This window comes from Hylobates moloch, unplaced genomic scaffold (genome assembly GCF_009828535.3).
Source record: "Hylobates moloch isolate HMO894 unplaced genomic scaffold, HMol_V3 SCAFFOLD_8, whole genome shotgun sequence".
Taxonomy (NCBI): domain Eukaryota; kingdom Metazoa; phylum Chordata; class Mammalia; order Primates; family Hylobatidae; genus Hylobates; species Hylobates moloch.
The window spans coordinates 15144493-15158310 of NW_026652283.1; the positions used below are offsets into that span (position 1 = coordinate 15144493).

At 36.6% G+C, this 13818-nt stretch overlaps 1 protein-coding gene across 3 annotated transcripts in view; it reads left to right on the forward strand.

Annotated features, from left to right (window-relative positions):
• The window catches only part of MGST1 (microsomal glutathione S-transferase 1), a 68674-nt gene extending 64290 nt beyond the window's left edge, over nt 1–4384 (forward strand). For 2 of the 3 annotated variants that reach the window (XM_058443033.1, XM_058443035.1), the window contains exon 4: nt 637–4384. In XM_058443033.1, the coding sequence (XP_058299016.1) occupies nt 637–862 (226 nt within the window). In that variant the 3' untranslated portion in view covers nt 863–4384. The remainder of the gene's footprint in view (nt 1–636) is intronic. The other variant, XM_058443034.1, reaches the window with a different exon arrangement.
• Nucleotides 4385–13818: the final 9434 nt, after the last annotated feature.

Genomic DNA, 13818 nt, shown 5'->3' on the forward strand with positions numbered 1-13818 from the left:
ATTGTGGTTATCTTTGTATCTGCATGCATATCTGTGTACACACACACACACACACACACACACACACACACACACTACCATCATCAATACTAACCATTATGGATGCTTAGTAATTAGATACCATTGTTACTTTTTCAAACACCACCATCTCCCTTCATTCAGGCCTCATTCTGTCCTCACCTTTCCTACAGCAACTCCATCACAAGCAGTTCAAGGTCCACTGAAACTGGAAGATATTTATCTGTATCTATTATAGAGTCATCATCTAGGGCAATGATGGGAGTTTTGGGGGCAGGGTTCAGCCACTCTCAAATGAAATTGGAGAGGGGTAGATTTTACCAGAATTACTGTAGCAAGGGCAAACATATATTTATATAGATATTGAATCTGTATTATACTGGACAAAACTTTATATTTTTGTATAAAACTACATGACATAGAATCTTCTTAATAGGTGGGACATCTGTAAGATGCACTGATATTGTCTTGGGCATGTTGATGGGTGGGGGTAGGTCATGAGATATTTATGTACATCGAAAGCCTCTGTGGTTTAAACAAGGCTGAGAAATCCTTGTTGAATTAATGTCAAATAGACGAGTCCTTCTATTTTGAAGACTGAGGAAATGACTCTTTCAGGTCACAGGAGATCTTAGGCCCAGAGAGGCAGATTCAGAAGAACCTACATATAAATGAGACTGGAGTGGAAATGAGAATGGCAGGAAATGCATGGAAACAGACTTGTAATTGTCCCATGGCCTGGTTGTCTGAATCCCAGAGGTTAGTCCATTCTCCTGCTTTGGTCAAGCTGCCCTGGAAGCCTCTCATAGGCTGCTGTTGGTTCTCTCTACGGGATCACTGCTAAAGATCCCAGAGTCACTCCACGTCCCAGTGTTCTGCACATTGCTGTTTGTTAGCTTGTGTGGCCAAACAGCATGTTTGGTGAGTGTGGGTTTAAACCAAACAGAGTTAGAGGAATCAAATATTAAATGGCGTAAGACTAAGATAATCTGACACATCCATTATTCACTTCAAGATGGAGATAATCTCTCTTCAGTGAAACTAAAAACCTTACAGTTTATTGGCCACAGCACCCCACATTCAATTCACCTTTACACTTGGAATGACTCTGCAATTGGGACTGGCAAGGCCAAGTCTGATGACATAGGACCCTCACCACCGTGGGTGCTTGGATAGGTATAGTCAATGCTTATCTTTGTATTTTTTTTTCCTGTTTCTTGGGCTATCCAATCATTCTTCTGACTGATACATTCTCCCTTTCACTATATTAAAACACAAAGAGGCTACTTCTTGGATCTTACGAATCAGGAAGTGACTTGGCATGTCTATGCTGAGTTTAGCTAGGAGGTTAACGATCAAAAGGTAATTGTACAATCTCTGATCCCTAGTTATTAGGGAGACCTCTCAAAACACCTAAGCACTGCTAACTGCTACCTTCCTGATCTAACATTCAATGATTCTAAGGCTAGAAGTTTTGCTAGGCAGTGAGGAGAAGGGCATGGAGTTTTGGACAACCGAAGTGTTAAATTTTAACGCAGTAAGGCCCAGTCCTGGGGAATCCTGATGGGTTCTATAAACCATTCACCTGAGAGCTCTACTTTATAAATAGAGAAACCAAAAAGAAAGTTTTCTGAGTTGCATAGTTGCATCACACTGATTCTTCACAGAGGCAGATGGTGAGAAGTGAGGCAATTTGCCTTGGGAGTCTTTACAATCCATTTAGAAACAGCAGCACAAAAATCCTATGATCATCTCCCCCCTGCCAGCCTGAAATGTCAGCCCTGTGGGAAGCTGATAGGTGTTCCTGCCATCAGCCAAAGCGGCATCTCTACATTCATACCTTTCAAGGTACTTTATTCAGTATATATTCTGTGTAAACTGTTGGATTTGACAAGGAGGAGTTGTTGAAGGCAGACTACTGGGAAGGGGTCCTGTTGGGTTGAATTTGGCACCAATCTCTCATACTTGACAGCTCATGTACAAGATTGTGGATGAGCTATAGGACCTATGAGCCTCCTCAGTCAGCAAGCGCAGGCCGTAAGTCACATTTAATTCAGAAAGCCCTGACAGCCCTGCATAAAATGTGAGCGGTAAAATGGAGAGATAGGAGCTGTGTGCAAGAGTAGACCATTTAAGTTATTTCCTTTTACTGAAGTTTTGGAAAACATGAACCAGGACAATATAGACTCTGATATACCACAAAGAGATCTGTATTAGTAACTTCAAGAAAATAATCCAAGCAATCCACACTTTAAGCCAGACATAATTTTTAATGACCCAAAACTAAGAGGGACATCAGTGGAGAGTTAGAGGCTGCCTAAAGTTCTTAGTCTTTTAGCCTAAGTCATTCATATCTATACCTATGTCTTTATAGAAGCAAAACCACCCAAAATAAAGAGAATAGTGAAGGACTGAACCAGTGTGGTATAGTGAATAGATACTGGATTTGAAAAAACACCTATGTCTGAGTCTTGAGTCTTGAGGCTTTCTGGCTGCCTGAGATAATGACTGAGGCTTTATGCCCCATCCTTAATTCTAAAGTGGCAAAATTAATACTTTACCTACTGTATTAATAGCCACAATAATTCTGCATGATAAGTCATCCTATGACTCAGTGGCTTTGACAATGATTCTGTAGGGTTGAGCTGATCTTGACTGGGTTTGCTCATGTGTCTGCCGTCTTACAGGTTAGCCAGGCGGTCCTGCTGAATATGTGTTTCTGGGTTCTCTAAGGAATCTGGAAATTGGCTGAAACTTGGCTGATTCAGAAAGATCTCAACTAGGGTTACTTGGGCAACACAACTCTATCCCATGTGTCTTATCCTCTAGTACAGTGCTCAGCAAACTATGGACCGTGGGCCAAATCCAGCCCATGGGCTGTTTTTATAAATAATGTTTTATTGGAACACAGCAGTACTTACTTATTTTTATATTTCCAAAAGCAACTGCTTTTGTGTCACAATGGCAGAGTGGCATAGTTGAATTGTTGCAGTGGAGACCACATGGCTCACAAAACCAAAAATATTTACTCTCTGGTGTTTTACAGAAAGTTTTCTGATTCTTGCTCCAGTAGATTAGCCTGACTGTACTATCATGGCATAGGAGCAAGAGAGGAAATGGAACTGTGTAAGTCTCCTTTCAAGAGTCTGCAATCATTACATCCACCAACATGCCCTTGGCCAGAGAAAGTCACAGGGCTGGCCTCAGAATTAAAGTGCTAGGAAATGGACTCAACCACCTCAGGGAGATGAACTGCAAAGTCACATGGCACAGGGGCACGGATGCACAGAGGAGTGAAGATTTAGGCCACTTATACAATCAATCCATTGCACTTGTCTGCTTTGTTATGCTAGTATGAGTTTCAGTTCAGACACATGTAAAAGCATTTTATAAACTTTATGACATTATGCAATTAAAACAGCATTTATTCTAATGTGTCATAATTTTATCAGATTAGTGGTAATCTGTGATATGCTCAGTATGAGAGCAATAGTTACAAACTAAGTAAAAAACACAATTCAGGGTTTGTGAACTTGGCCTTCTCCCTCTCATTTGCAATGTGCTGCCTTAGAAGGACAGATGGGACAAGGAACAAATATTTGGACAGCCTTATCGCCTCTATAACCAAGTTGGTTCCCAAACTGTGCCCAGTCTGTTCTCCTGAAATTATAATATGCACCCTGCTCCCAACCAAGTGTTTCATCAAATTTAATCAGTTTCTGATTATTCACATATTAAATGTAGACCAGAGAATATCGCTGGCCCAAATGTAAAATTTTTGCGTTAGTGTTTGCTGAAATAATTGTATATTATCTTCTATGGGTTGTATTAATCATGAAAATAAAGCTGTGCTAAGTTCTTGTTTGAGCTACCCAATTTATAACCTGATAGTGAAAGGAATATAATTTACTTTTTCTTTGTAACTCATCTTTCATGACAATATAGTTAGAGGTAGGATCCTAGAATTGATTCTAATAATAGTTTTGCCACTGACACACATGAGAAACCCAGGCAAGTCACCTACTTATGCTCTTCATTTCTTCACATTTAAAATGAATACATTGAATTAAAACAATTTTTGAAACATTCGGTGACTCTAAAAATTCTATTTACTCTGGAGGCAGGTGTTGGTCTACTCTTTCTCCAGTGATAAAATATGAATATCAAGATGTGGAAATAATTATAGCAGAAAGCTTATAGCCTCTATTAATGAGGTCAAGCTCAATTTGAGTTAAATAGCATTTTGTGGGTTTAATGTCTCAGAATAATAATCTTTAATTTTCTCTGAATCACCAATGTGATGTCACCAAAACGAAATGATTGTTACTTTTCAGAAAAATTCAATGAATGCATTGAATTACCTCCATTTAATAATTTTCTTCTATTAATTCTTCAGACATTGAACATACTATCACTTGAATAGACCAGTAACTTGTACTAGTAGTTGATGGTGGGACAAATAGAATGCTTGGAAGTAAATGAAACAGGTTCCTTGGTCTAATCATTATTCTGGGTTCCCAGAATCTTGACTTTATAAATTAGTTAGGTTCCACCTAGTCCAAATGTGTACACATAAAATAAAAGAAAAATGTTTATTCATTTCTTCATAAAGAAATATTTATTGAAGTCCTCATATGTGCCCAGCACTATTCCAGATGCTTGGTATACAACAAGGACCAGAGAAAAAGTTTGCATTCCAAAGGAAATTCTTTAACTTAGGGTTTGTAAAGAAAGAAAGATGGTGAAACGAGTGAACTCATATTATACCAGAAGTCAGTCAACTATGGTCTGTGGGCCAAATCTGACCTGCCACCTCTTTTTGTATGGCCCACAAGCTAACCATGATCAATGGTTTTTACTAATGAACATTTGCAATCAATTTGATGACTAGAAACACTAACCTTGAACTCCAATTAAGCAAAATGTTAATCCCCTGAATAAAAATTCTATTCTTCTCATTAGTAGATCTTTTTTACAAAAAAAGGTACTTCATCATTATTGTTATCTTTTGAATATCATCAGTTAAAAAATATGGAAATTTGTTTTCATTCCTGTTTTATAAGAAGTACTTACGTAACATACTTGATTTTTCCTCTTAGCTCACAAAGTCTAAAATATTTACTCTGGCATAAAAACAGACACATAGATCAATGCGACAGAATAGAGAACCCAGAAATAAATCCATGAATTTAGTCAACTCATTTTTAACAAAGGTACCAAGAACATGCATTAGGGAAAGAACAGTCTCTTCGATAAATGCTATTGGGAAAATTGGATCTCCACGTGCAGAAAAGGGAAACTAGACCTCTATCTCTTGCCATATACAAAAATCAAATCAAAATGGATTAACAACTTAAATCCAAGACCTGAGACTATGAAATTATAAGACGAAAACATTAAGGAACACTCCAGGATTTTGGTCTGGCAAAGATTTCTTGACTAAAGCCTCAAAAATACAGGCAACCAAAGCAGAAATGGACAAATGGTATCACATCAAGTTAAAAAGCTTCTGCACAGCCAAGGAAAAAATCAGCAAAGAGACTACCTACAAAATGGGAGAGAAAATATTTGCAAATATCCATATGATAAGAGATTAATAAAAAGAACATATAAGAAGCTAAAATAACTCAGTAGCCAAAAGCGAAGTAATCCACTTAAAAATGGGTAAAAGATCTGAATAGACATTCTCAAAAGAATACATACAAATGGCCAACTAGTATATGAAAAAACACGCAACAGCGCTAATCATCAGGAAAATACAAATCAAAACCACAATGAGGTATCGTCTCACTCCAGTTAAAATGGCTTTTACCCAAGACAGAGAATAACAGATGCTAGTGAGAATGTGGCAAGAGGGGAGCCCTCTTACACCGTTGGTGGGAATGTAAATTAGTGCAGCCACTTGTGGAAAACAGTATGAAGATTTCTCAAAGAACTAAAAATAGAATTACCATATGATTCAGCAATCTCACTGCTGGGTGTATATTCAAAAGAACGGAAATCAGTATATCAAAGATATCTGTACTCTCACGTGTATTACAGCACTATTACCAATGGCAAAGATCAGCCTAAGTGCCCATCAAGAGGTGGATGGATAAAGAAAATGGGATGTGTGTGTGTATAATATTCCATTATATATTGTATGTTACATATATTATGTATTATATTTTGCATAATATATATTACATATTATATAATATATTACATATTATATATTATATAATATATTACATATATAATATATTACACATTATATAATATATTACATATTATATAATATGTAATACATTACGTATTATATTATACCTACTGTGTGTTACATAATGGAATATTATATTATACAAAACAAAATATTATTTGGCCATAAAAAAATCCTATCATTTGAAACAACATGGATAGAACTGGAGGATATTTTGTTAGTGAAATAATCCAAGCACAGAAAGACAAATGTCTCATGTTCTCATTCACATGTAGGAGCTTAAAAAAATAACCTTATGGAGATAGGGAGTAAAATGGTGGTTACTAGAGAGGTTGGGAAGGATAGTAGGGGTGTGGGGGATAAAGAGGGGTTCAGTAATGAGTTTGAAAATATAATTAGATGGAAGGGATTGATCTAGTGTTTGGTAGCACAATAACGTGGCTATAGTTAATAATAATTTATTGTATATTTCAAAATAACTAGAAGAATGCAATTGGAGTCTTCCTAACACAAAGAAATGATAAATACTTGAGGTGATGAATGCCCCAATTAACTTGATTTGATTATAATATGATTGTATCAAAATATTATATGTATCCCATGTGATAACTGTTATGTATCCATATTCATAAGAATAAAAATAAATAAAAATTTTTTAAAAGAAAAATAAAATAAAGTATTTACTCTGGCCCTTTACAAAATTTGTCAACTCCTGATCTATACAATTTAATAAAAAGCATATAAATGGATACTGAAATTTCTCTCATTATTTTTCACTGACTAACTGGTGCCAGAATTTAATCAAAATGACTAAGAACACCACTTTATTTCAACATTGGTCCTCTTATATTTGGCCCAAATTATCCATTTTTGTTTCGAATCATTACCTTCTATATGGCATGGCATATGTGGGATATTCAGTAATTTTTCAAGAATTTTCTCAGTTGTTAAAGGATTGAAATATTGTTAATTGTCTTCTATGAAAACATAGCTTCTTATAAGCATGTTTTGAGCTTGCATGTGCTTTCCCTAGTAGCTGAATTTTTTTCCATGAGATCAGTTCTCTTGACATTACTGTGATGGAAATTGAGGTTTTAAAGTCCCTTTGGTTGGAAAAGTGTATTTTTATTTGGAGCAGATATACAGAAATCATGATACATCCAGTGTAACACCATTAAATCACTCACTTCTCAGAAACAGTAGCTAAAACCATTAATGTTTAATCACTTTATAGCCAATGCCAAGTAGTTTACATTAACAGGGAGCAGAATATGCTATGGCCAAATGAAACTAAATGGAAAACTCAGAAACAGCTGATGATGTCTAATTTAACATCTTTGTTTTTTCCTGGGACATTTATGCTCACGGTGGTGATTTTATATTGCACACATATGATATAGTCATGGTTATTGCTTTTAAAATTGCTCCTAGTTTCTTTGATGGATTTAAATTTATTACTGTTTTATGGAGAGATAGCATATTGTTCCACCAGGAGCATCACAGTGTCTCATTGCTCTGCCACACAAACAAAATTTAAACCCACCCAAATCCAAAAATCACCCCAAATCCCTTTATCCAAAACAAAAGCAATAGCCATTATGTTTAGGATCCTGAATTAGCATTTTAAACTATATTTTAAAATATGAAGAAGAAAAATTTCATAGATTACTATTTTTAGGAACCTACCCCAAAGATACATTAGATAAATGTATGAAAGTACTTGCAAACCAGGTTATTTATTGAAGCACTATTTTTAATAGTAAGTGATTGCAAATAATTCAAATATTCACTAACAGAGAATGGTTACGTAAACTATGAAGATTAACACAATAGATTATTATGCAGCTGTAAAAAGAATTAGAAAAATCTCTATGTTACTATGGTTACTGTGGAATAAACTTTAGGATATATATATACTCTTGCATGTGTGTGAGTGTGTATTTGTGTTTATGTTTTATTTAATTTATTATTGGTTTGTTTTAGAGACAAGTCTCACTCTGTTGCCCATGCTGAAGTGCAGTGGGACAATCATAGCTCACTGTAACCTCAAACTCCTGGGCTCAAGCGATCCTCCCTCTGCAGCCTTTTGAGTAGCTAGGACTACAGGAATGCACCACCATGCCTGGATAATTTTTAAATTTTTTGTAGAGATAGGGTCTTGCTATGTTACCCAGGCTGGTCTCGAAATCTTGGCTTCAAATGATCCTCCTGCCTTGGCCTCTCAAAGTGCCAGGACTGAAGGAGTGAGCCATTGCACCCTGACCTTATATTTTAAAATCAATGAAAAGACAAACCATAAAGTTTAGAAAAAATAGTTAACTATAGAGGGAAGGAGGCAATAGAATAAAAGGAAAAGAGATAGAAACTATTTTTTAAAAGTATCTTGTTTTAAAGATGTGACTTTGAAAACATAAATATTTTACATAATGATTAAATTAATTAAACACAAAGAGCAGTTCCTAAACATTGAAAGTAAAAAGAAACAAAGAAACCTCAATGCGTATTCTATTGACGGCATAACCTTCCACAAAGGAACTATCCCAAATGGTCTTAAAACATAACAATTTGATTGTACATAAATGGTAGGACAACAGAATATAAAAACAATTTTTTCAGTAATGGTATTATTATTGGTAGTAGTGTCGATATTGTTCTGAGACTGTAATCTGCGTAGTGTGGCATGAAACAAATGAGTAATTATATCAGCATCACTGAAAACCAGGATTTGGGGCATGGCAGAAAGAAGATACACATACAAAATCAAGTAAGTAGAAACTCTGTACTCCTGAATTTGAATTAGAAGTATTAGTTTTAACTGATGATGTGTTTTATCTAAAACAAAACAAAGATAATTATTTTTATCTACATCTACTGAAAGGAATTAGCAAGCAGATGCAGGCAATGTGAGATGAACCTGGAATATAACTTACCATATTAGAAAATAATGATGCTATTCCATACAACTATCATTGTGTCAAAAGGACTCAAGATTAAATGAATACCAATACCATGCCAATAAATTTCAAGATGTGAAAGATGTTTAAATCTATGAGCTCATAAGATATATACACACACAACACCCACACACCTATATGTACACACACCGATTTTATACATGTCTATAAATGTATTTTATGTGTGCATGTGTGTGTATAGTCTTTGAAGGATATTAAGAATCTTATTTTTTAAATTGTTTAGAATCAAACAAACCCTGAGCATTTATCTTGCCTCTTCTATATAAACTTTAACTCAGCATAACCAATAGCTGATGAAGAAGAAATGTTTCCTTGTAGAAGCAAACCAGTGAATAATTGAAGAAATAATTTATCTTTTCAACATCTAATGAGTTAATGGATTCAAGCAAAGATTATCCACGGCTGCTAACAACACAAAAAGAAGGCAATTGGAAATTAGTTATTACTGAGGGAAGTACCCAATACCATCTATGAAACTGTGTGGACAAAAACGCGGACAAAAACGCTGACAAAAATCTCCATGAATCTCTAATTTTGAATACAAATTTAAAGAAAATGCAAAGGATTAAAATAGACCATGATGAAGTCAGAAAAATGATTCAGACAGAGAAAAACACTCCAGGACCAGAAACCCATTCCTTCCACAAAAGCTTGCAGATAGAGATTGACTGACCAAGAGAGCAGAGACATAGAGAGAACCTAGAGATTGAAAGAAACTTGAGCGATTCGTCAGCATTCAGTTGCAATGTATGGATGTGATTTGAATTCTAATTCAAAAACCAAAGTAGAAAATGGTAAACAATTGGGGAAATGCGAACAATGATAGAATATTTAATATTAATGAAATATGTTAAATATTTTCAGATATGATAATGGCATTGAGTATGTAAAAAAGAGTCTGTTTTTAAAGAAATACCTCTGAAATACAGATGATATAATATCATCTGTATATTAGATGATATTATATCATCTGTACCATCAGAATAAAGTAAGGTTAGCATGAATTGTTAATTGTTGACACCTCGCAATAGGTACGTGGATAATTACTATATACTGTTCTCATTCCTTTTATTTATGTTTGAAATGTTCTAAAATTAAAAGTTAAAGCATAGAGTGTAAAGTTGAGCAAATTCCTCCAAGACCTAAATATAGCTTGTCAAAACTTACATGAATTAGATGCTGCCTGTTGAGCTAATCCTTTTAAAATATTTTGCACTCCACAGAGGAAGGTTTTATATATAAGTCTGAGTTTTGTTTTTCTGAGTTGTTTTCAGTTGGCCCATGTGATTACATTTTTATACATGGTAAAAATTTATATATATTTTTCCAAGTCTGAGTTTTTTCTTTCTTTTCTTTTCTTTCTTTCTTTTTTTTTTTTCTTTTTCTTTTTGAGACAGAGTTTTGCTCTTCTTGTCCAGGATGGAGTGCAATGGCGCGATCTCAGCTCACCGCAACCTCTGCCTCCCGGATTCAAGTGATTCTCCTGCCTCAGCCTCTTGAGTAGCTGGGATTACAGGTATGCACCACTACGCCTGGCTAATATTGTATTTTTAGTAGAGATGGGGTTTCCCAATGCTGGTCAGGCTGGTCTCAAACTCTTGACCTCAGGTGATCCATCCGCCTTGGCCTCCGAAAGCGCTGGGATTAGAGGCGTGAGCCACCGCACCCGGACCTGAGTTTCTTTCTTAAAGCTTGTGTTAAGATGTTGCCATGTGGGGCCAATATCATAATATAACATACTATTCTGTGTGTGTCTGCACATGTATAATAGAGATATTATTTTAAAATATGATTACAAATGATATAATCTCTTTCTTAAAACTTACAGGTTTTTGTTGTATTTTTTTTTTTTCATTAACACTATGCCCTGAGACTTTATTACCAAAGGGAAGAGGAGAGGAGGCATTTTCTGTTCAAGAAGCCCACAAATAGGAATTAGCACAGGTGCAACAGGGGGAATTCTTCATTGAAAAGGTACAAAAAGTAGAAATTCCTCTGGTACAAAAAGAGGGAGTTCAGAGAGAATGGATCTTGGGTTGGGATACTGCCGGGGTCCCCTGAAGGAACTTACGCCTTTGTGAGAAGATAGGGACCCTGTTGAAGGATATGCCCCATGTAATTGATTTAAATGTGCCCTCCTGCCCCACAAAAGGTATCCAACTTCTAACCCTTGAAACCTATAAATGTGACCTTCTGTGGAAAAAAGGGTTTGGGCAGTTATAATTAAGTTATCTCAATGAGATTATTCTGGATTAGACTGGGCTCTAAATCCAATGGCAAATATTTATAAGAGAAGAGAAGGGGAAACAGACACAGAGACACAGAGAGAAGTCTACGTGAGGACAGACGCAGAGAGTGGGGTTACACAGCCCCAAGCCAAGGAATGCCAAGGGTTGCAAGCAACCGGAAGATAGGAGAGAGGCAAGGAACAGATGCCCTGGAGAATCCAGACAGAACCAACCCTGCCAACAACTTGATTTCAGGTTTCTGACCTCCTGAACTGGGAGATAATAAATTTATGTTTTAAGCCGCTAAGTTTATGGTAATTTGGTATGATTGCTCTAGAAAACCAGTATATCTCACTTATTATACCAAACTCTGGGAAGAATCCCAGTCATGGGGCACCTAAGTGCAATAGGAGATGCCCAAAAGCATAGTAACATTGGTCAGGTAGTTTGCAGGGGTGAGTTCCAGAGAGAAAACCCCTAAGTATCTCTTGACATACTTTTGTACACAGCTTCCTGGAGTTCTGACATGCTCCTTGTGGGATGCAGAAGGCAGCTGATGGCTGTGAAGCCGTAGGCCTATCACAGGGATCCCTGTAGTGAGGGATAACTCTAGCTGGGGTTACAGCAGAGACTATAGGTGGAGTTGTAGAGTAACAGTAGAGGCCAAAGAAGGAACAGGAGTTAGGTGGGAAAGGGGAAATAGTATCAGGTGCTAGATATGCTGAGAAAACAGCCCGTGGATTTCACCCACCGTGGACTTGCTAGAATGGATTTAGATAGGACAAACCAGAAGAAACTATTTGCAATTCAGAGAAGCAGAAGCCAGGGAAGAAATATAATTTGGAACTAAAGATCGCCTCCCCAGTATAAAGTTCTTATTGTGCCCAAATTTTATTTTGGAGAGGAGGAGAATCTTGAAAAGAGAAATTTTAGTAAGAAATTGTTTGAACTGCAATACGAGTTCTGCTGCAATGGACCATTGTAATCAGTCAGTGTCAATGGGGCAAGTCTAAAATTTCTTTTGTCATTAGGTGGAGGGAGGTTGGAAGTGAAGGAAGAACTCTGAGGTTACATCAGTCACATGATTTCTTTAAAACTACATTTGTGTGCATGAATTGTAATATATAATATTTAATCTTATTACACATAGAAATGGCAAAAATCAGTGGTTATATGCTTTCAATATTTTTCTCAAGTAAAATCCACTATAATTTTTACAGGCTAAATTTAGATTTATTTTATTAACAATTTATTTGCACATCTGCCTTGGAAAGAGTCTGTTTCAAACAATGAAAATCTGATGCAACTGTATCTCTTTTAGTTTCAGTCCTACCATCAAAGTCCAGGAGAAGCCCGTCTCTCTTCAAAGGGCTTTTCTTTTATTTTCTCCTCAATCTGGGTGGCTAACTTTGATTTGTCTTTGGCATGATACTGTGGAGCTCACAAGTAACTCTCACTAAGAGTTCTGCAAATGCTAATTGATAGATCAGCAAGTTTGGAGGGCTGCTTTTAATACATAGTTTCTTTTGGAGCTTTGCATCTTTTCTACCTCTCAAGAGTCTAGTCTATTTGACAGCCAACTAGAAAGAGAGTATTGAAGTAATTGCCCATAAAATAAGAGTCTCCTATCTACCCTCTTCTCAGCACACTTGCCTAAAGAACCTGCCTGCTGCCTTCACTCTTTGCTTCATTTGGTCATACAGCGGCTTGTTAGGTGTGGCCTCTTTTCAGCCAGGGCTACCCAGCTCTATTTCAGTTCCCTGTATGCCTGTTTGCCTTCAGAGGCAGTGACCAATTTGCTAGGTTGCGAGGTAAAGTTCAATAAACCAGTCCAAAGTATCCAAGCAGTTTGTGGTTTGGAAATTCTTGAGCTCTTTTTGAGAAGATCGGTGATTTCCCATTGCCACTAGATGTCCCTGTGTGGCTTTTCTTTTGGACATCACTGCTGTACACGCGGCAAGTTATTTCTATTCTGCCGGATGGAAGGAAAGTGCTCCGCAGGCTCTGAAGCGGCATGTCATCTTAGCTGGGACTCAGCACAGCTTAGCCCTAGCACGTGGATTTAGAGTACAAGGGTATGGCAATGCCGAAAATTACTCTGAGACTGTGCAGAAATCAGGATTATCTCCATAGAGGTCCTGGGGTCTTTCCAACTTGCATCATTAAACCTTTCCTGCCTCCCAGCCTACTCTCAATACTGAGACCAAAGCTTCTAAAACAATCTGTCATGAAGAATTACGAACTAGCTTTTAAAAAATATGTTTTTACTTCTGATCTCTTACAGGCCAATGCCTGATGTTACTGTATATGACCAGTATGCTGCTCACTGTGTGAGTTTGTGAACACCCAAACTGCGTACAGTAGGCCCCCTTTGTCTCAGTTTTGCTTTCTGCAATTT